The sequence below is a fragment of the Paramormyrops kingsleyae genome, chromosome 2 (assembly GCF_048594095.1).
Source record: "Paramormyrops kingsleyae isolate MSU_618 chromosome 2, PKINGS_0.4, whole genome shotgun sequence".
In the NCBI taxonomy this organism is placed as follows: domain Eukaryota; kingdom Metazoa; phylum Chordata; class Actinopteri; order Osteoglossiformes; family Mormyridae; genus Paramormyrops; species Paramormyrops kingsleyae.
In genome coordinates, this window is record NC_132798.1 from 9454857 (window position 1) to 9477625 (window position 22769).

Genomic DNA, 22769 nt, shown 5'->3' on the forward strand with positions numbered 1-22769 from the left:
TGGCGATTGCGAGCCAGGCTTTCATATCCAATATCAGTGTCTGACCTCACATTTGTTCATCTGGATGAATGGGCAAAAATTCCCACATATACATTCCAAAATGTTGCAGAATGCCTTTCCGGTAGAGTGGCAGCTAGTTATCTGCAAAGGAAGCTCCATCTTGATGCCTATGGATTTAGAATGGGGTATCATAATATATATCTGTGTGTGTAGTGTATAATTTAAGCATAAAATATAATTATAATTTAAAAACCCTTAAGTAACACAGAGGCTTCCTGATCTGCACATTTTAAGAAAACCTATCAAGCGCTTCTCAATTTGTTTTACCACACTGATTATTATTAATATTTATGCTATTATTCTTAAAACATAAATAATACTGTGACAATAAATCGACACCAGAGGACGCCAAAAGACTGTGTAAACACAACCCTCCACCAGGAAGCAAAACAATATACTAGATGAAAAGTAAAAGTGAAATATTGAACAGAACAGGCTGTGGAAAAACAAAACAAAAAGAGATTTAACTGAGAAAACATAACAGTTTTTAACACAGAGAATAGGAAGTCATGCTTGTAACCCTGGTATTACTTGTAGTGGGTGATGTAGTGACAGATTACTGCGCAGTGTGGAAAAGTATAGAATTTGATTTTGGCGTTTTCCAAGTCCAGGTAATGATGGATAGAGGAAGGTGTGGGGTCATTAATGACGCAGGGGCCGTTGCAGCTGAGTGGAACAAAATAGCACTTTCTGTTTTCTATGTCCTAAATAGTACGACTTAGGTGGTGTTAGTAACTCGGTGACCAAATAATTAAACCATCCTGCCTACTTAAACATTTCAAAGGAATATATTAGGCCTACATTAAAATTATTTATCAGCCTATTTCTAATTCTAGATTTTCAGCCCAATTTTTTCCGCGTATGGGATGTCCGAAAGTTAATTGCAGAGCCTTTTACGTAACGGTTTACGTCGCAGTTGGCTGTGGGGGAGGTACGACACGTTTCCACGCCTGCCTGTTTAGAACTTACTTTCAAACGCGGTTAAAATGTCAGTGGAGCAGTGACAGCTAATTGATGCATTGATTTGATCATATCTTTCCAATCAGGAAACTACGCGTTTGCTATGTGTACACATATATGAGCGGACTCCATAATCTGCATTGCTTCGCTGTGGATGTGTTTGCTGCAAGTCGCGAGCTTTGTCATACAATGAATCGTAAGTATGAAGGAAAATTAGTCACGTGTGCTTGTACTGTGTCTGACAGTTTAAAATTACAATTAGCGATTTTTGCACTTGCAGTGACCCATCTGAGGTTGATTTGTGCACTTGTTCTGCTGCTATGGCCGTGTCACGGAGACCAGGGGAACACCGCAAAAGCCAGTACTAGTAAGTACCAGTCTTCAGAGGATCACGAAAAAAAATAATTTAAAAATCAGCATAGGCTACTTCTTTCTTTTCTAGTCTGATTGTATGTTTGCAATACTTAAAAGTAGTCGTTTAAAAATCCTGCAATGACATATACTCACTCCACTGAAACGGTCCTCGATGGCTTGGAAGGGGCGTGAGATGTTTTATGAATGACCATTCTAGTCCGCTCGTTTTAAAATAGATTTATTTTAATTATCCGTACGTCTTCATCTATAGTTTCTCCAAAGCAGCATCGCAGTACATGTATGTATTTAAATATTTGAGTTTTACGGCTATCGGAGAGTGTTTCCCTGTATGCATGTATAACGGCGAGATAACTCAAGATTTATCTTCCGTACTTTGGGAAGCTGGCGGAGGTAACGGGGCTGTGCGCAAATGTGAACAAACTTTGGGAACGGTTGTGTATACACAGACGTAAATATCAAGATTAGTAACATAAATATTTTCAAAATAATGTGGTGGTGACTAAGCAAGCAAGTTATTGTCATTTATACAACTACTGTAACAAGATGCTGAATGCATTGGGAGAGAGAGTACCCCTCGAATAAAGAGGCACCAGATATACCTATACGTATATCATAACATTTAGAAAGTATATTAATAAATATATTGTGTACCTGTACGTTTCCACGGAGCAACTTCCTCGTTTCTAGGACCTGATATTTCACTAGTTTTTAAAAGTGTTGGCCGTTAGCAAAGCCTGAATGTTTAGATATCGAAAATGAATTAGAATCCAGGGTTGGACGTGCTTGATTTTCCACACACAGACAGATTACTTAATGTTCCCAAGTCGGGGAAAACTGTACAAACATAAGATAGGACTTGTAACGGGAGTAGACAAAAATGATACATCTCTTTAAACAATGTCTGATAAGATATGGTGAAGATGACTGCGCCCAATATCAGAATATAAACACGTTTTTACTTGGCATTTTAGCGCTCTTTGCAAAAGCATGATTTACGGACAACCCTTTGTTTTATTTTCCGGCCGGATATTCAGTGAGAAATATTTACGTGAATGTGAAACGGCGTTATATCCTTGGCTTTACATGGAAATGTTTGCACGCTTTATTTATCATTTTATAATGCCCGTGTGTATAAATAATTTGGGTTCCTTAATGAAAGAAGTAGATACTTGGACATGAAACGAAATTATGTTTCATATTCTATTTGCATAAGTATAGGAGTGCAGGTAGGCCTACATTGGAATGCTTCTTTTCCCATATCCCATCTTGGCACGCCAATGAACACCAGCCCTCCAATACGTAGAGAGAAGGAGCTCTCAGAGAGAGAAAAAAACGGAAGCATAACAACGAACAGGATTTTCCTCTACTTTTTTCATTAGAATAATATTTCTGCTTCGTAGCCAAGCAAGATATCGTTTAAGAATATATTGAGTAACTTTAACGTACCCCATTGACAGACAAGCTATTTCACCCATAGGAAGAGAAGAAAGTTTCTCAGAAATTACACAACTGCCTGCTGCATGGTTTTAAATTGATTTTCCGTGAATGGCCCCATGACCCATAAGAGGATATGCTGTTCATGCACCAGTAGAAAAAAAACAGTTCACTGACAGTGGTAAACCTGCAGCCTGTTAATCTCTCGTTTATACACTTACGGACAAACTGAACGAGGCTATTTTTAATTATCTTAATAAAAATATGCCTCTGGAGGGGGTAAAGGGAAGTCATATGACTTCCTCTGTGACGTTGTTTTTTTTTTCTCAACGAAATTGCTTTGCTTCTCTGTCCTCAGGAAGCTAATTCATGCCGTTCTTTTTTCTGCTGATCATCTCCATTTAAAGATAACTTTAACTGGTTTAGGTGATCCCATTTTATATTGATAATCTGGGTTCACCTGTTGATTAAAAGCTATACACTGAGAGGTATCTTGCGTTTTTGTGTACATAGAAATAGTTGCCCTCAATCCATCCATCGTTTGTAACCACTTATCCTGTTCATGGTCTCAAGGGATCCGGAACCTTCATTCCGTGCAATCAGTATACTAATACACATAATGCAATCCAACGTCCAAATAATATATAGCCTATCAGTATAATAACAAATGAAAAAACTTTAAAGGCAAAATGAATACATGTAAAGTAAAAACTAAAAAGATCAGCACCTCTTTTTTTTTTTTACTTAATCTCTCATTATGTTTAAGAACTGTACATATTTGCTGATTTTTTTTTTCCTTTATAAGATGTATCTATTTTTGAAACTGTAAAATATGAAACTTCAAAGGAAAACCTTGCTGATGCAAGGCTCAAATTAGAAGCTAGTGTTCAAAAACTGACTGTCCCTTCTGTGTGCATGTTGAGGGTTTCATAGACATACTCTCTGTTATCACACTGGGGAGTGAACTGGCAGTTTACGGTTCCATTTTTGAGTTTAATGTTCAGTGCTGGTGGACCGGCCGAGCGACACAGGTGGCTGCCCAGGGTGCCATCTTCTCTGGGGGCGCTGAATTAGCAAGCCAGTTTCACTTTGTCTTGGATGGTGAAGCTCACTACATCGGCTTCAACGCATATTGGCATTAATGTATATCACAGTAAAACAAAGTTGCTATGCAACAAAGGTACTTTTTTATTTTTATTGAAACCTATGTTCCTGCTTCCACTCTGCAATGAGTAAGTGGGTACAGGAAACGGATGACTATACATACACACACACAAACACACACACGTCGGGTAAACATATCTTTATGGGAACCGCTCCTTCATTTCTATGGGAAAAATGCTAATGCTAACTATGACAACCTTAACCCCTACCCAACCCTAATCATAACCATAAGTAACCAAACAAAAGACAAGAGATTTTGCATTTCTAGTTTTTTCATTGCAGTCACAGATTTTTATTACATTTTTTTATTAAATTGAGTCCCCATGACGGAAAAAAATGGGTATTCATCATGTTGTGGGGACATTGTGTTCCCATAAGGTAAGGTATACCCGCTCACACATACACACACACACACACACAACCATGGAAAAATTATGAGACTGCTCTATATTTTTAAACAAACATGCATATTTAAATCCTGGTCTAATCCTGGTTCTGCTGGCAGAAAGCTAAACTGCAGGCTGCTTCCAGGCTCAAAGTTTCTAAGACAGCAGCACACAAGAACAAGGTGAAGCAGGAGACACTGGGAATGACCAAAAACCAGCCAGGTAGAGGGCAGAAGTGACTCTCTAATGCCAGAGATGACCATTAACTTATCAGCCGGTTTCTTGTGAATCATAGGATGACGTCGAGTGATCTTCAAAAGGAATGGGAAACATTAAGTGCAGGTGTGAAGTGCACTGCTAGGACAGAAACAGGACTTAAGTCCCAAAAAGCAAGGAAAAGGTCTTAATGATAAACAGGGATGAACCAGGCTGCAATTTGCAAAAAAAAAAAAAAAGTATATTATTCACAGACTCATAAAGAGAGAAATGAGCGAAACAAAACTTGTGCTGTGATCTCTTAATTTTTTTTCGTGGCTGTATGTGTGTATGTACAGTGTGTGTGTGTATGTACAGTGTGTGTGTACAGTGTGTGTATGTACAGTGTGTGTGTACAGTGTGTGTGTGTACAGTGTGTGTGTGTATGTACAGTGTGTGTATGTACAGTGTGTGTGTATGTACAGTGTGTGTGTACAGTGTGTGTATGTACAGTGTGTGTGTATGTACAGTGTGTGTGTATGTACAGTGTGTGTGTACAGTGTGTGTATGTACAGTGTGTGTGTATACAAGTTTTTTTTGTTGTTTAATGATTTTGATCAGTTCTGAGCCACTGTGTGAAATGTATGCTGTGTCCCCTCACCACAGCGAACCCCTGCTGCCATTACCCCTGCCAGCACTGGGGGGTGTGTGTGAGGGTTGGCCTGGCCGGTTACCAGTGTGATTGCACCCGTACTGGTTACTACGGAGAAAACTGCACTATTCGTAAGTGAACTTTTTTTTATGTCAGATCATCAAAACAGAAGTCTGTAACTAGGAGTTGGAGAAAGAGAGGTTTGGTGTGAGGAGGATTATCTTGCAAGACATTCCAGAGCCAGGAAGTGTAAATATTCACAAGCAGCACCTGAGTGAAGTCATTCTGCAAATCTGGCACCCACATGACAACCCACGGCTCCTGAAGCTACGTAAAAAAAAACATTGCACAACATTTTGACAGAAAACCAGCTCAGGTTTTCGTGGTATTAATGACAGACGTCTGTTTTGGGGGGGTCACCTTTGAAATGTCCCCTTTTAACAATCTTGCATATATTGTTTGCCCTTGCCTTGCCCTTGGTTCTATTGCTCAGTCAAGATAAAATGTAAAGTTTATGTCATTCCAACCCTTATTGAACCTGTTAATTTAATTCATAATTTTAAATATCAGATTTAAAAATTTAATATTTTAAGAGGCGTCTTTGTATTTTTGTGGGTGGGATTTTCTGTTTTGCTTGTTAGTTTCTTTGTAATCCCCCGTTTAGTTACTTTATTTTTCCATTAGAGAAAGACCGAGTGTGAGGGGTGTGTGGCACAAATACACAAGACAAGCAGAAAATAACAGGCAACAGGTGATCACAATCTGGAAGTAGCACGAGGTAACGAGGGGGGCGTGGCACACACGAGGATCGGACGAGCTGGGCGTGACACAGAGAAGATAAATTTCAAACTATGGCCATGATATTGTTAATAAAAAGGATAACCCCCAGTTTTACTGTAGAAGGATTTAAGAATTTCCACAAGTAAATGTAATATTTGGATTGCAAATAATGTTTTCTTCACCCTTCTTTCTTTCTCCACAATCTTCTCTTTCCACCACTCTGTTGCAGGTGAATCTTGTCCCCAAACTGTACAGGTTTTTTGATGTACTTCTTAGAAAATTCTTACTTAGCATGCATATTCTTTAGCCTAACCTGTGGTTTGCATCTTGTGCTAAACTCCCGTGCAATCTGTTTATGGCCGTCTCAGACACGGCTAGACCTACATCCTGGACAGTGTTTTTGATCCGGCTGACATTTGAAAAGGGGTTTTTCTCTTCAAGTGAAAGTGTTTGTCATCCACCGCAGTGGTCATTCTTGGTCTATGAGGTCATTCCTGTCCTTCTTTCTTTCTCTAATGTACGTAACAGTTGATTTTGGCATGCCTGATGTTTTCTTTCTCTGTTTTTCCACCCTCATAATGGGCTGCTTTACTGGTATCAACACCAGTCTGGTTCTCACATATTTACTAGCCATGTGAGCCTTTTTCAATAGTATGGCAAGTACAGGTGTCTGCAATGACATTAATGAAGCTTCCGTTAAATTTCATTGTAGCATCTGCAATTTCGTTGTATATTTATACAATGACTATTAAAGGAATCTAATCTAATCTAATCTAATCTAATCTAAACCCTGATGAAAATACACACTCAGAATCAGCTCTAGGCCTACTATCAGTTTAATTGTGCAACAACTAAACAGCCAAATGTGGAGGGGAGGGGGACTGTGTATAAAATGGTTATAATTCACCTAATATATGTATGTACATAACCAGCAACTTTACAGGTACAGAGGCTTAGCCTACTGAGTCACATGCTGCAGTTTCTAGGATGAAAAGAAGCACATAAACTGTGAAGGTGCAGAGGTGTCTTTATGGTGTACCCATCAGTGGTACAGCTCCTTCCGTGATCCTCCTAAGATATTTATCTCCCTGTTTGCAGCCGAGTTCTGGACGAGAATCCACCACCTCTTCAGACCCAGTCCAGCTGCGATCCACTACATCCTGACTCACTTCCAGTGGCTGTGGAGCATCATAAACAGAACGTTCATCCGGGACTGGCTCATGCGTGTGGTTCTGACAGGTCAGGCACGTGCTTCCAAGCATAAACACATAGCCCGCTTTTCGTGTGCGTGCCCCAGTGCTTGAGGATACGTGTAGGAGTACGCAACCTCACGTGTGCATGAGTGTGAACCCATATGCAAGCTTCTGTGACCCTATTGTTTAGGAGGAGGGAGGTACTCCGGAGGGCTTGTGAACATGGATGATAAACAGCCATAAAAAAAGTACAATTTTTGGAGGATATGCAAAGGAAACTAGATAACACAGGCACAGCCTTCACTGCATTTGTCTTGGCGAGACATACAACTGGCTCTGTGGCTCAGCCTAGATGGTCTCACAGATCAGGGTATGAACCTTCTTGTTGTTCAGGGTTAGCATTTAAACCTCTATTCTCTACTTTTCACAGTCAGGATTTTACCGGGTCTTGTTGCCGAGTGAGATTCCTACTGACATATTAAAAGGTCTTAATGCCTCTGTTACCAGCACAGCATCTCATGAGCTGTTCATCCTGCACAAATATTTGGATAACATGGATTAGGTTACGGTCCCATTATCTTCCACTGGTTTTTCCAGTGTATGTAGCAGATGTAAATGACACTCCCAACCACAACAACCTAAATAGCCCAATCCCACACAGGACATCAATGTCTTCACAAACCGTCTCCATATCAGCTTTGCTCTAGCAATCGGACATCAAAGGTGAAGGCAAACCATCCATCTTCCAGAATCAGTTATCCAGTCATGGTATTCCAGGAGGCATGCAGGAACCACACGGCACGGAATGGGATGCTGACTCATTTCAAGGGCAATCCCCTTAAACTGTGTATGTTTAGACTATGGAAGAAAACCTGAAAAATCAGAGAACCCACACAAACTATACACACACTCTCCATTCATTTCCATGGGCATAACCCTAATCCTAACCCTAACCCTAACCCCAGCTATGACAAACCTTAACCCCTAGCCAGCCCTAACTTTAACCATAAGTAAATAAATGAAATACGAGACTTCTGGAATTTTTAGTTTTTAGATTAGATTCACAGATTTTTTATAAAATTGAGTTACCCCTTTTGGAGACTGAAAAAATGCCCCCGTTTTTAACCACATCGTGTGGACCTTTCAGGAGAACAGTGCACTTTTCCAGCCTTCGTCTTCCCCCGCATTGTGTCCTTTCTGCCCTTTTGTCCTCTTACGACATCTGTCGCACCTTATGACCCGAAAAGTTTTCAACCAAATCTCAACGTTGTTCGGAAGTCTGGCAAAGCGGTCTTTTCAGTGTCTTTTGAAATGAGTTTTTGCTGGATGGGGTGAACCCATTATTAAAAATGTGAGATTAACACCACTGAAGAGTTTTAAAATGACTGTGAGAAACGAGATTTCACGGTCATAGCACAATATCATTTTTTTCTGGTCTGATCTTCCTATATGAATACCAATCCAATATTTTTCCCCTTTGTCAATTACTAAGCATTGATGACATTTGACATTTTCGATTAACATGGCAAACTACCTGCATTTATTGTTGTAATAGCATTGTTTAAGTATAATAAGAATAGGAAAATATAATAGTAATATATAATATTAAAAGATATTAATAAATAATAAATAAACTAATAAAAGATATGCCACTATGCTACAGGAAGAAATCCACGGTCTACATGATTTACACAAAGTGTAATTCTTCGTTTTATTCAGTAACCACTTTCAAAAAAATAAACAAATATTTCTTGAAGTGCAAATTGTGCAATCTGTTGCCAAATTAAATCATTCTTCTTCTTTCGGCTGCTCCTGTTCGGGGTCGCCAAAGCGGATCGTCAGTTTCCATTTCTTCCTGTCCTCTGCATCTTCCTCTCCTCTGCATCTTCCTCTTTCACAGCAGCTGCCTGCATGTCCTCTCTCACCACGTCCATAAACCTCCTCTTAGATGTTCATGACATATTGCTCTAGCTTTAGCAAAAAACTGATCAATTTTTAAATATAGAAAGTTTTTGTTATTGAATTTTTTATATTTTAATCAGTTATTACATAGTAATTATTCAAATGGGGATGGCACATTATTTGTTCAATCATCAATCTATAGAGCTGGACAATAGCTTTAAAACATGAGGACCACTTCTGTGCAGTTTACATTAAGGTAAATATAGCCAGTCAAAGTCATACCTGCCCCCCTAAAAAAAAGAAAAATTAAAACTTTGTTCACTTAAATCTCCCTCAGTATTGATCCAAGACGTAGTGCACCCAAGCGAAAATTTACTTACGTACTTTTAATATTAAAGATGTAGTATGCTCTTACACTCACAAATATTATGTGTCACTAATGACATATGATTTTATAGGATCTGACTCATTTCAGTATTCTTTTTGGTGCCTAGCCAAACACATGTAGGGGATAAACCACGACATAGTGTGCGGTTATACTAAAAAAATCAAGGCGAAGCGGAGGGCGGCTACCCGGGGTTCGAATGACACAGTGGCTTTCGGGGGGAGCCCTATTTTCCGGTGTGCACCACCAAGTCACATGGACGTACACACACACAGATGCCGTCCCTTCGAAAAACATCATTATAAAAACGTTCAAAACAAGTTATTTTGGCATAAAATTGAGTCAAATTAAAACTGGCCTAAACTGTTTTTATCCCACATACATCATAGTCGCCACGTTAGAATCTCTGAGCAATGGTCTTACAGCTTTCCGCCGTGTTCAGCTGCTCTCACTGTGATTGTACAACAACTAGGCCATCGTTTAACGTTAACAAAGGAAGCCTGCAGTTTGATTATTATCTAAGTTTGATTACTATCGAACAGGCTTTCTGTGTTTCAGTGGTAGAGACTTGGCTGACAGTGATTATGCTAAAACTTTGAGACTGTAGCATGTGTAAAATTTGGAACAGGGAAAGGTGAGGTGTGGGGGGAGGTTCTCTGCTTATCTGTAACTGACTATATTAATTAAAAGTGTAAAGAAAGTTTGCTGTGTGTGGGACACAGGAGGGCGAGACCAGCCAATCAGATTCAAGTCAGAGGCATGGTAAAGTAAAATGTTACATATTATGGATAGTTTAATGAAATTATGCTGCATTTGCACAGGTACTTTGGAATATTTTAGTTTTCTCATACGCCATCATCCCATCTTGCTCTCCTTTGAGACATACACATGTAGAGGTGAGAGCAGGGCGTGGGGTCTGCATCAGCCAGTTAACCAGCTCCCAAGAAGCATTTCTCAGATGTCTAATCTGCTAACCCTCCCCTCCCCCGCCGCATGCAAAGTTTTTTTTTTTTTTTTTTTTTACTTATCTGTGCTTTCTGTACTAATCTTATCTCATCAAAAAACAAACCTGACTCAAGTGTTTTTTTGTGTACTCACATAGTCTCCTAGTGCTGCATCTCGGCACGCAGGCACATTTTACTTGACCGTCATTTCCAGCACCTGCACGCACATCAGCTATGAGGCCATTGCAAATGTGATCATCTCCATAATCATGTCTTTCCTGTCATCAGCAAGATCAAACCTGATCCCAAGCCCCCCAACCTTCAACTCCCGATATGACTACGTGAGCTGGGAATCTTACTCCAACATCACCTACTACACACGCCTCCTTCCCCCGGTGCCCAAGGACTGTCCCCTGCCCATGGGAACCAAAGGTGAGTCCACCAGGAGACAGAGAACTCTGGCTGATTGCTGGACAGTTTGAGCCAAAGACTGCTGTATGTTCTGTGTGTGTTTGTGTGACTGTATACCCATTTTGCTGTTTACTTCCTCTATCACATCAAACCCTTAAGATTCCCAGCTGAATTAGATAGAGGATAATCAGTTCTGAGTTAGAATGCATCACTAGCAGAGCATCATGATAATTATCCAAGCCCAAATACCAAGAATCAGTTTGATCAGTCACCATTAGTCCACCAAAACTTTACAGTATATTTGATCCTGTTGTACCATAAAGCAAAATTCATGATTACGATTAGCGGTGCATCCAGACCGATATGGTACTCATGTACTAATACTCATCCTCCTTCCGATACCTGTAGACGATACTACACGATGACATATCAGCGATACCGTTAACGGGCAAAATAACTGGGACCACAAAATGTCTTCGATGTGGAAGTACTTAAACACAAACGACAAAAACAAAAGCGTAGCTGAATGAAAACTGTGCTCTGGTAAAATATCAAGGGGGGCTTCGGAACAAGTTCATACAACACTATTATTCTAATTAAACATTTAAAAACTAAACACAAAAAAGAGTATGATGGAATTGCCACTAGCAGCACTCTGCAACAACCCATCCTGCAGAAAACACAGAAAAATTAAATATCAGAAGGTACCTCTTGTGCAGCGCAAATGACTAAAGCTCTTAAGCAGTGTATCGTTCTTGACGATCAAGTCGTAATCGTGGTACACAGAGAGCATAATATTTTCTGAGATGGTATGAGGCAGTGCTTGGATAAAAACAGGTGCTGGTACTCCGCTTGTTACTCAGTACCTGTCAGGGTCTGTAGCCTCAACCCCCGCCCTCTGTGACCCTTCCCCATTCGGCCAGCATGCATTGCTGGCCATTCTGCCTTTCCCCCTCTCTGTCTTAGTTCCTAGTCTTCCCTAATGTGTTCCCCCCATTCCCCGGACTGCCGCACAGCATAGTGGGCTGAGCATGTAGCTCCGTCTGTAAATCTGGGGGTCGTGGGTTTCAGACTAGTACATCCCAGTCTCGCCTGTTTGGGATTTTGTTTGCCTTTTGTCCTCCAGTGTTTGTAGTTTTGGTTTTCTTAGTGTTTATTTTCTTTCATAGTTCTCCCATCCGTGTTCCACCCTCCCTGCGTTAGCATTCGGTTTTTTGTTCTTCTCGTATTTTCTATCAGTCTTGTATTTCCAATGTTTGATTAGTGCTTTCTAGTTTAACCTCCCTAGTTCTGTTTCACCTGTTGCTTGTATTGTGTTCTGTTTTGATTGGTTGTTAAGTTAATACTTCTCTCCTGTGTCCTCGTTAGCTCAGTCTGGTTTGTGTATTTAAGTTCTTGCCTTTGTTCATTTCCCTATTTGGTCATTGTGTAGAGTTGATGCTCTGGTTGGGTTTTTTTTCTTTCTGCTCCCTCTGTTGCCATTTTCCCCTTGTTACCTTTTTAGATTTTTTTTTCTAGTTAGTTATTTTTTCCCCCATTTGCTTTTAACCCCTTGTGGTCCATTACTTTGTGCCTTCCTCAGTGTTCGGTTCCCTAATAAGCACCTTTGTCTTGTGAGCCACCAGTGGATGATCTTTTCCTGTCTGTTCCATGTCACTCCGCCATGACAGCACCAGGTGCTGGTACTCCCCTTGGTATTCAATACCAGGTGCCGGTACTCGCCTTGTTATTCAGTACCAGGTGTCTTGGTATTCAGTACCAGGTGCCGGTACTCCCCTTGGTATTCAGTACCAGGTGCCGGTACTCCCCTTGGTATTCAGTACCAGGTGTCTTGGTATTCAGTACCAGGTGCCGGTACTCCCCTTGGGATTCAGTACCAGGTGCCGGTACTCCCCTTGGTATTCAGTACCAGGTGCCGGTACTCCCCTTGGTATTCAGTACCAGGTGTCTTGGTATTCAGTACCAGGTGCCGGTACTCCCCTTGGTATTCAGTACCAGGTGTCTTGGTATTCAGTACCAGGTGCCGGTACTCCCCTTGGTATTCAGTACCAGGTGCCGGTACTCCCCTTGGTATTCAGTACCAGGTGCCGGTACTCCCCTTGGTATTCAGTACCAGGTGCCGGTACTCCCCTTGGTATTCAGTACCAGGTGCCGGTACTCCCCTTGGTATTCAATGCAAGCCGATACTAGGTGCCTGTACTCTAAAGAGAAAAACAAGGAGATGCTGGCACTGTATACTGATGAGTACCAGCCCTCATTCAGCAAGCACAAGTACGAGGTATAAGAAAGAAACAAGTTTGCGAAGCACTGCTTTATTTGGTTTTAGACAGCATGCAACATGTTTTTCAATCATAATTAAATCTGGCCTGCCACTCGTTTTATATCGAGATGAATGAACGGTGATCAGCGCTTCCAATTAGTAAACCCCCCACCCTCGATCGGCAACTTTCGGTGCCTGCTGTTTAGTTGATTATCACTGTGTTTGTTTGTTTGTTTGTGGTGGGGGTAGGGTAGGGTATGTGAGCGGAGTGGAAGGATTTCGGCTGGAGCGGGTGTGAACACAGAGTGTCACCAGCTTACATCTTGAAATAGGTCATTTCTGCTTGAATGTCAATTTGGCTGCTGAGTTCGCCAGACTAAACTGACCGGAGCGGCTGTGAGCGGGGGAAGCGTACTGCTCTGTGAACCATGAGCAGAAATTCTTGTTGCTCCGCTCCGTTCACATGCTCAGATGGGGGAGGAGCATGAGCGATTTCGATATCGGTTATCCTGATATTCTTAAGTTACAATATCTGATAATATTATATGATCTTTTTTTATTATTATCGCTAAGTCTTAATTGATACCGGTAAGTAGCAGAAAGCGAGCATCGTAACGCATACTTTGTGTGAGTCAGTCATTATCAGAAGACGTGTAACATTTAAACTCACAGCCTTGAAGTCCATGCTCAATGAGTGATGCCGCCTTTTTAATGAGTCTTTATCTTGTACTATACATCTTATCTTGTCAAGAAAGTGGTTAGTAAATGGAGCCTAAAGAGCCAGCCGGCCTGAGACAGCAAGAAGCAGATCTGCTCAGGAGGGTGGAGCCTCACGATTAAGGTTTCTGTTTGCCCACCACAGGAGCAGGATGCTGTCTTTGGTTCTCACCCATGTGTGCTTTCAGTTACATTATCGTTTAAGCTGCCTTTTAGCGTCTGCTTGTAGCTGTACTTGTACATCAATTTGATAGCAGCCTTGCACCATCAGTCATCACATTCTTGGCCAAGTCATAAGAAAATGTGGTCTGACAGTTCTGTGGAAATAAGTTTGATCAACTTCCTTTCTTGTCTTTTGAATGAGAAATAAATTTGTGCTTAAGTTTTTTTGGAAGAAAATATATGTATCTTAGGAGTGGTACAGTGGAGCCATTTGTTAGGAGGAAGGGAAGTACAAAATCAGTTGGTTCAAAGCAAAGACTTTCACATAGCTGGGCACTAAGGTTCTAAGCATTCAGGGTGACATAGCTCAGCACTAAGATTCTAAGCACTCAGGTTGTCATAGCTGGGCACTAAGGTTCTAATCATTCATGGTGACATAGCTGGGCACTAAGGTTCTAAGCACTCAGGTTGACATAACAGGGATTGACTGTCTGAGTTTATTTCCTTTCTCTGTAGGAAAAGCTGAGCTTCCAGATGCCCAGCTGTTGGTGGAAAGGTTCCTCCTAAGGAGGACATTCAGACCAGACCCTCAGGGAACCAACCTTATGTTTGCTTTTTTTGCTCAACATTTCACCCACCAGTTCTTCAGTACTCACAACAGCATGGGGCTGGGCTTCACGAAGGGCCTGGGTCACGGGGTGAGTGCTGTCCGCACCCGTCGCTGTCTGTCTCCCTCGCAGCCAGGGCATGTTTACACTGACCTGTCAGGGAGGGGTCTCAGTTCTTTCCCCTGAAGAAACATCACAGATACAGCTATTAATTCCTCCCTATATCAGAAAATTCATTGATAAATGACAGTTAAGGGTCATGGTTTTGTTAATATTGTACCATTCATGTAATGTACAACAAATCTACAAAGTCCATTAATTTCTCTTAATATATTAACTGATTCTTTGAGACCCTCCTACTTGTAAATGTACAGATGAAATGATTGATATACAGTGTAGTCATTAGGTATTAGGACTGTGATGTTTTTATTTGGCTCTGTAAACAGTCAAAATGGATTTGAAATATGCTCTTAAAAGTGCAGACTGTCAGTTTTAATCAAAAGCTCTGAACAGCTTTTTTGGGTGAACTGTGTATGGACTATTTTTATACATATCCCCACCCCCGTAAGGAACCAAAAGTATATGGACAATAGGCTGCTTAGCTGCTCCCTGTGAGTTCCCTGTAAAACCAGGTGAGTTTTGCTACAATGGCAATTCATGCATAATTTAAGATGATTCCTTGTGGTGTTTTTATTAGGAATCTTTTGTTGTTGTTGTTACTCGAAATGAGGAGCAAAGAGGTGTCGATGCCAACAAAGCAGACTGAAGAATCAGAAGAAAAACATTCGTGGTTTTGGTACTTTGAAAAGAAAGAACCTCAGAAATACCAACTTGCCTGGTAGACCAAGGATGGCTACTGCAGTGGATGGCAGAAGAGCACTTTTGCTTGTAAAGAAAAACCCCTTTTCAAATGTCAGCCAGATCAAAAACACCTTTCAGGATGTAGGTCTAGCCATGTCCGGTGATAATCGAAAATAGATGATTGCACGAGAGTTTACCACAAGATGCAAACCGCATTTACGCCGATAAAACAGATATGCCAAGTTGCAGTTTTCTAAGAAGTACATCAAAAAACCTGTACAGTTTGGGAATAATGTCTTATAGACAAGATTCATCTGCACCAGAGTGGTGGAAAGAGAAGATTGTGGAGAAAGAAAGGGATCACCCGTGATCCTCAGCGTACGCCCTCCTCTCTGAAACATGGTGGAGGTAGTTTTATGGCTAGAACATGTTGTATTTATTGGGGTTGACCGGTGATAAAAGCACTATCATAAAATATGAGACATGCAATGACATCTGATCTGCTCAGATTTAATCGCATGCATCAAAACTCTTTGGACTGCACTATGGAATGAAAGAGACCCAAACATTACCTATAAAACAGCCAAAGAGATCTTCAAGGTGAAATTGTGGAATATTTGAGTGAATCACCGGACCTAAATCAGACTGAGCATGTATTTCACTTGCTGAAGACCAGAGTAAAGCCAAAACGTCCCCAAAATAAGTGGGAAATAAGTGTAGATGGCACATCTCCAGGGAAGAAGCCCAGTACCTGCTGATATCTATGGGTGCCACACCTCAATCAGTCATTGATTACAAAGGATCTGCAACCAGCACTAAATATGAGTTGTCTTTAAGATATTAATTTGTCCAAAAACCATTGGTCTCTTAAAATGGGGGGACAGTTTATAAAAGCAGTTATAATTCCTGCACAGTTCAATATAGCTGTCCATAGCCTTTAATTAAAGCTGGCTTTTTGCATTTTAGACTCCCATTGAGTGATTCATTTCAAATCCACTGTGTTGTATACAGAACCAAAATCATAAAAATATGTGTCACTGTCCCAATACTTATGGTCTGTACTCTAAGGCTAGTAGAAAAAAACTCAATTAATGTGAGTCTACACCATGTATGTAGCACTGGGAGGGGAACATTTATTTGTAGTGCTGACCGTGTCTGTCTGTCCATCCTCAGGTGGATGCAGGGCACATCTATGGAGACAATCTCAGCCGCCAACTGAAACTCCGTCTGCACAGGGATGGGAAACTGAAGCACCAGGTAATGGTGTATAACAGTATCAACTACAGGCTTTAGAAGGCCTGTGTTGGTTTTCTATAGCAATGTTTCCCAACCCAGTGCTCAGGGAATCCCAGACAGTCCACATTTTTGCTCCCTCCGAGCCGGGAGGGAGCAAAAATGCAAGTGTCTGGCAGGGAGCTCAGAGGGACCAAAGAACACGAACCGCCTGCGGGTCTCCAAGGACCGCCTGCTGGTCTCCAAGGACCGCCTGCGGGTCTCCAAGGACCGGGTTGGGAAACATTGTTCTATATCATGGACGCCAACCGTGTTACATTACTGTAGGTGTTTGTATGGCATGCAGGTGAGAACCTTCAGTTGCTTCTCATTTGGTGCAGCAGATGTTTCTGGTTCAGATGAGTGGTCCATGCTCATGTTCCTCACTGTGTTTATTTCCAAGATTCCATTTCTGGATCCAAATCGTATATTTATACTGTATGACACAGCTTTGAGTGACAATAAGTTTCTTCTGTTAGAGGAATCATCTTTGGGTAATGGTCTAGATGTGTGTGTGAGCTTTATTAAACTTCATATGTTGTTGCTCTACAACCTATGGTCTGAGACTTTTATAGTCACAAGCTAATGTAATCTAAAAACTAATCTTTGTCCTCTGTCTTATCTGCTTTCTAAATAACTGATTATCAGATATTCTGTACAACTGTACTAGCCATTAACCAATGAGAATTCAGTCTGAATTACTGCCTTATGTATTATGGTCTACTTACATATTTCTGTGGTGGTGCATAACGCTTATTCTGCAAGATTCGGATGAGATAAGGCTTGATATGCAGCCACGCCTTTTCTGATGTCTGCATGCACTTTCAGCTTCTCAGTATCCTAGAATTCTCTCCACATATCAAAAGGTTGACATGCTTTGGAAAATGCCACAGTGTTCTGTCTGAGTACTCCTTTTCATTCCTTCTGCATTACACACACTCTGTTGTTCGTTATGCAACACCTTATGGTACATATCAAGATCTCATTCTCTTTCACTTTCTTACTAAAAATAGAGATGTGAGGCCATAGTGATACCCCACCAGACACCATATCACTTATGGTGATTGTATTATAATACAAGGAATAGCAGCAAATAGAGACCTTCAGAAGTGATATCACACTGTTTCTCATTGACGGGCATTTCTAACTAACTTGTAGACACATATGCACATACTGGCAGATGTAGGAAGTTATTCACAAACCAGTTGCAAGATAGCAAATATCACAATACAAATATACAGCTGTCAAGGAGGTCCAATGAATGTCCAGGTACAAGTGTAAGCAGTGTTGGAGCAGGAGCTACACAATATCTTTCAACAAAGCATGAACCTAACAAAACAGTTATTCAAATCAGCAGAAAATGCAACATTAAAAGCATTCAGGGAAGATTTAGTGGAATCAGTTAGCAGAGGTACGATTTGTTACTGATGATCCGTTACTGTCTCTCTACTGGATCCCTGGCAGTAAGTGTACAGGCAGGAAGTGGGTTTGGCTTTGCTTGCATAGTTTAGGTTATGTGTATGTTCTTAATTGTATAGAAATCCAGGGCTTGAGTTATGTTTACATATGAATGTGAGTCAGACGGAGGCCGGACGTTTTCCAGCTGAGCAGAAGCACGGTGGGCGCTGGGTAGGATTGGCCCTGTAATCTTATTTCTCCCCATGCAGGTGATCGATGGTGAGGTGTACCCCCCAACCCTGACGGAGGTGCCCGTCAGCATGAGCTACCCCCCGCATGTCCCAATGGAGCAGCGCTTGGCCATCGGCCAGGAGGTGTTCGGGCTGCTCCCCGGACTGGGCTTCTATGCCACGCTATGGCTGCGTGAGCACAACCGGCTGTGCGACATCCTGAAGGCGGAACACCCCACCTGGGATGATGAGCAGCTCTTCCAGACCGCCCGACTCATCGTCATCGGTGAGTACTCCCCCTGCAAGGAGGACACCCTCCGATGCACTTTCAGTTTTACTTCCCCCTCGGAGCTCTATCAAGCACACTCGCTGCAAAAGCATCTGAGATACTAATGTACAGTCAACTTGAATCTAGCTAGTATATGTGTGTGTGTGTTTTTTTTTTCCTGAAAGCAAATGTCTTTCGGTTTTAAGGTGAAACCATACGCATTGTAATCGAAGACTACGTGCAACACCTGAGTGGCTACCTGCTAAAGCTCAAGTTTGACCCATCCCTGCTGTTCAATGTCCAGTTCCAGTACCAGAACCGCATTGCTGTGGAATTTAACCAGCTGTACCACTGGCATCCACTGATGCCAGACAGTTTCAAGATAGATGAAGAAGAAATCCCCTATAGCCAGTTCATCTTCAACACCTCCGTTCTGACCCACTACGGCGTGGAGAAGCTTGCTGAAGCCTTTTCTAAGCAGATTGCTGGACAGGTATCATGCAATATCCGTTACTGGTTTAATGACGTCTGCACCCAGACATGAAAAATTCATTGAGGGCATTTCAACTGAATTCTGTCATAGGCACATATATATGTGGCGACAACCCAGCCTTGTCCCTAGCTGGTCCCATAGCTGGTTCTGATGTTCAAATTACTGGAGGATAAAGACCAGATGGGTAGCAATGTTGATCCCAGTGGGGAAATTGTCTTTATTAGACATATAGATTGTTTGAAGGATAGGCTATCAGACATGGGACAGTGCTTTTTAGTGACGTTATAAAACCCAGGGATGGCTGTTATATATCAGTTTGTTCTATTTACAAATGAACTTGTCTAAAATTGCTAAAAACTCAAATATCATGTATTTTAAAAAAGTCTGCAAAAGACCACTTGTAATTTTTTTACCAGTAGAACTAAGGAATAACAGATTGTTTACTTTGGGTTTAAATGTAACTAATATTACTGATAAGACTGGATGCTTCCTGTAATGACATACAGTTGATCATAGCATTAATCAACTATACTGGGAGTGGTAGAATCACTAGACCAGGGGTCTCAAACTCCAGTCCTGGGGGCCGAAGCCCTGTGTAGCTTAGTTCTTTCCCTGTTCCACCACAAATGATTCAGCTCAAGAGCTGTGTGGTAATTAGCACAAGGAGTTGAATCAGGTGTGTTAAATGAGGATGAACCAAAAACTGTGTAGGGCTCCAGCCCTCCAGGACTGGAGTTTGACACCCCTGCAATAAACTGAGCTACTTTGCAGTTGGGTTCAGTGCTGAACACAGTGACCCCTGCTGCTTGAACCCAGGTATTACAGAGAAGCAACCTGTGAGGGTCAACCCTGTTACCATACTGTGCCTTGTCTCAAGGACACACTAGCATCATAAATACAAAGACCCATTTTCTTCTGTTTCTGAAAAACATAAACCCTACAGGACTTCACCATGCAGACTGCAAACCCTGTATATACCAGATGACTCGTCTTTTTTAGCATTTTTGCCTTTAGCGGAAACCTTCACTGCTTCTTGTAACTCTGAAGCTATCGATTTTTGAATCTTTTACAGCATGTGAAAGACAGTTGAATCTTTCGCATTTTTTCTAATTCCTGAAACCCTCCTTTCGCAAGATGCGAAAAAATGTTCTCTAATTAATGATTAAATGGTGATAATGAGCGAAAATGAAATTCACTGTGAGTGAGCGTATAATGTGATGCTTGTCATTATCTGCTATATCACAAATGGAAAGTAAGTAACACAGTACATGGCTGATAATGACCAACTACTCTTTAGTTACAATTATAGTCTATTTTGTTAGCATCATGTATTATTAAACGTATTCAAGTATTCTGCCTATTTGCTGATTTAATGGGTAGCTAGATCCAGCCCTGCTTCTCCCAATTTTTTAAGTCCCCCCCCCCCCCCCTTATTTTACATGCTTTATTGTCCCCCCACAATTCAAAGGCCTGCAGTTCAGAAAATAACACTGCTTGACAGTCCTACACTGGAGCGCTCGGTTTGTCCATTGACGACAGCATTTTCTTCAGATAGGGGGCGGTCGCAACTTCCATCCAGTAGTAACAAAGGTGGCGTTGGCTGTCATCAAGGAGTCCAGGCAACTGCGCCTTCAGCCGTTCAACCAGTACAGGAAGCGGTTCAACCTCCAGCCCTATTCTTCTTTTATTGAGTTGACAGGTAAGATTTCAACTGATGGTCCCCTGCTGTTCATACAGTGCATGTGACACTGCTAGCTAATCCTTCCTTTACAGAGACAACAGTTACAGTTCTCACTGACATTCAGAGGTTACGACAGTGATCACTGAATGTACTGTACTGTGCAAAAGTCTTAGGCAGTCAAAAGAAATGTTTAAAGCAATTTATCTGGGTAGTAAGTGTACTTTGGCTTAGAACAAAAAGGCACAATTTAATGTTAGATCTTATGCAAATTAATAGTAACACAATAAAAAACTAGTAAGAATTTCTTCTGTTCTCCCAAAAAGTTACTGATATCTTGTTGGATGGCTCGATGAACACTGCTTCAGTTCCCAAAACTCTCCTCAGGGGCACCTCAGCCATTCCATGTATTCATTCAGTTTAACCACCAGCTCAATGAATTAGCTTAATTAGTTAAAAAGGTCGGTGAGATATTGATTAGCTGTACGGTGTGCTAATGAATCGAGTCAAAAAATACCTTGGTGTATTGTATGGTTGCTGGAAATACTGGGATGATTTTAGCAGAGGTTTTGAAATGGCTAAGCTAACACACCTTGGCAGGCATAATAGCACAGTTTTACACCAAAATAACGATCATTTAAGCATCATTTTCTTTGACTACCTTAAGACCTTTGCACAGCACTGTATCTCCGGCCATTTCTTGGTGCGCTCAGTGCCTGGTCTGTTTCACAGGCGAGGAGGAAATAGCAGCAGAGCTGCAGGAGCTGTACGGCGACATCGACGCCCTGGAGTACTATGTCGGCCTAATGCTGGAGAAGACGCGGCGTGGAGCTGTGTTTGGAGAGAGCATGGTGGAGATGGGGGCGCCGTTCTCGCTCAAGGGGCTCCTGGGGAATCCCATTTGCTCTCCGGAGTACTGGAAACCCAGCACCTTTGGTGGACAGACCGGCTTCGACATAGTCAATTCCGCCTCCCTAAAGAAACTGGTGTGTCTGAACTCCAAGTGGTGTCCGCATGTGTCCTTCAGCGTTACGGAGAGTCCCGCCGACCCCCCCAGGGACCGCCACAAGCCGTCCACAGAACTGTAGCTATCCATACTGCCTGTTCACACTGATCATACTCATTACTCCAGTCATTCTGACCTATCATACATACACATTCCCACAAACAAACTGCAGCTCTATCTGACGCGTGAATCATAACCCTGACCTGCTTAGGGACAGAGACATGGCACGCACACGCAGACTGTCATCAGCTCCAGCTTTTGGGTTATTCTGTTGTGTCACTGTTGTACCAGTGGGTTATTCTGCTGTGATGCTACACAGGAACTCAACAATGGAAAAAAATCTATGGGAATTTGTCATAAAGTGCGATGCGGGTCTTAAGTAGCCCTAGTGATGTTTGTCATTTTGAAGGATGTTTTTTAATAAAATTGAGACTTGAATGTGGCACATGAATTGATTATCTTAATACCTAGACATGACAGACCAAGCTCTGATGGATGTCATGGGGGGGAGGGGCTGTAATATGTTATTCCCTGCATCGTTCTTGCTGGTTCTGGGATAGCCTCTGGACCCCAGTGACCGTTCATGGATGGATGGATGAAGTATAGCAGAAGGTCAGCACCTAGCACAGTGAAGTGGTCCTTGTCTTGAAATACGTACCTTAGCAATAAGTTCCAGGGAATTGGCAGGTGAAATTCCAAGATGCATAAAAGAAATGAAGAATAACCATTTATCCAAAGCATGGTCACAGTAAGCCTACAGCCTGTTTAGTCCACTCCAGGTAAGGATGCGTCACAAACACAAAGGCCAAGTGAAAGATGCAAAGCAGCATTAACCAGCTGTCTTTGAGCCATGCTGGAGGTTTGGGAAAATGAGAAGAATGACAAGTATTATATACCTTAATGCGCTTAGAACCTTTACATTAATTAGTCTCTAAAAGGCTTAGTTACTGTACAGTGATGTATCATAAAGCAGGCAAATAGCCAAGTTAAGTGTTTGTTGCAGACGGTGACTAAATTGACTTTTATTAATTGAAA

At 41.6% G+C, this 22769-nt stretch overlaps 1 protein-coding gene across 1 annotated transcript; it reads left to right on the top strand.

Annotated features, from left to right (window-relative positions):
• Positions 1–998: 998 nt before the first annotated feature.
• ptgs1 (prostaglandin-endoperoxide synthase 1) lies at positions 999–22176 on the top strand. The gene is made up of 11 exons (XM_023792281.2): positions 999–1216; positions 1301–1387; positions 5241–5357; positions 7105–7245; positions 10719–10862; positions 14497–14678; positions 16563–16646; positions 18329–18575; positions 18764–19050; positions 20602–20749; positions 21461–22176. The coding sequence occupies exons 1-11, from the start codon at positions 1138–1140 to the stop codon at positions 21814–21816; spliced, it is 1872 nt and encodes a 623-aa protein (XP_023648049.1). The 5' UTR covers positions 999–1137; the 3' UTR covers positions 21817–22176.
• Positions 22177–22769: the final 593 nt, after the last annotated feature.

Excerpts from the sequence above, each read along its gene's own strand:
- ptgs1 (XM_023792281.2), top strand. The coding sequence starts at position 1,138 with ATGAGCGGACTCCATAATCTGCATTGCTTCGCTGTGGATGTGTTTGCT. Across the intron at positions 19,051-20,601 it reads CTAAGCAGATTGCTGGACAG|ATAGGGGGCGGTCGCAACTT; the intron begins GTATCATGCAAT and ends CATTTTCTTCAG. Across the intron at positions 20,750-21,460 it reads TTCTTTTATTGAGTTGACAG|GCGAGGAGGAAATAGCAGCA; the intron begins GTAAGATTTCAA and ends TCTGTTTCACAG.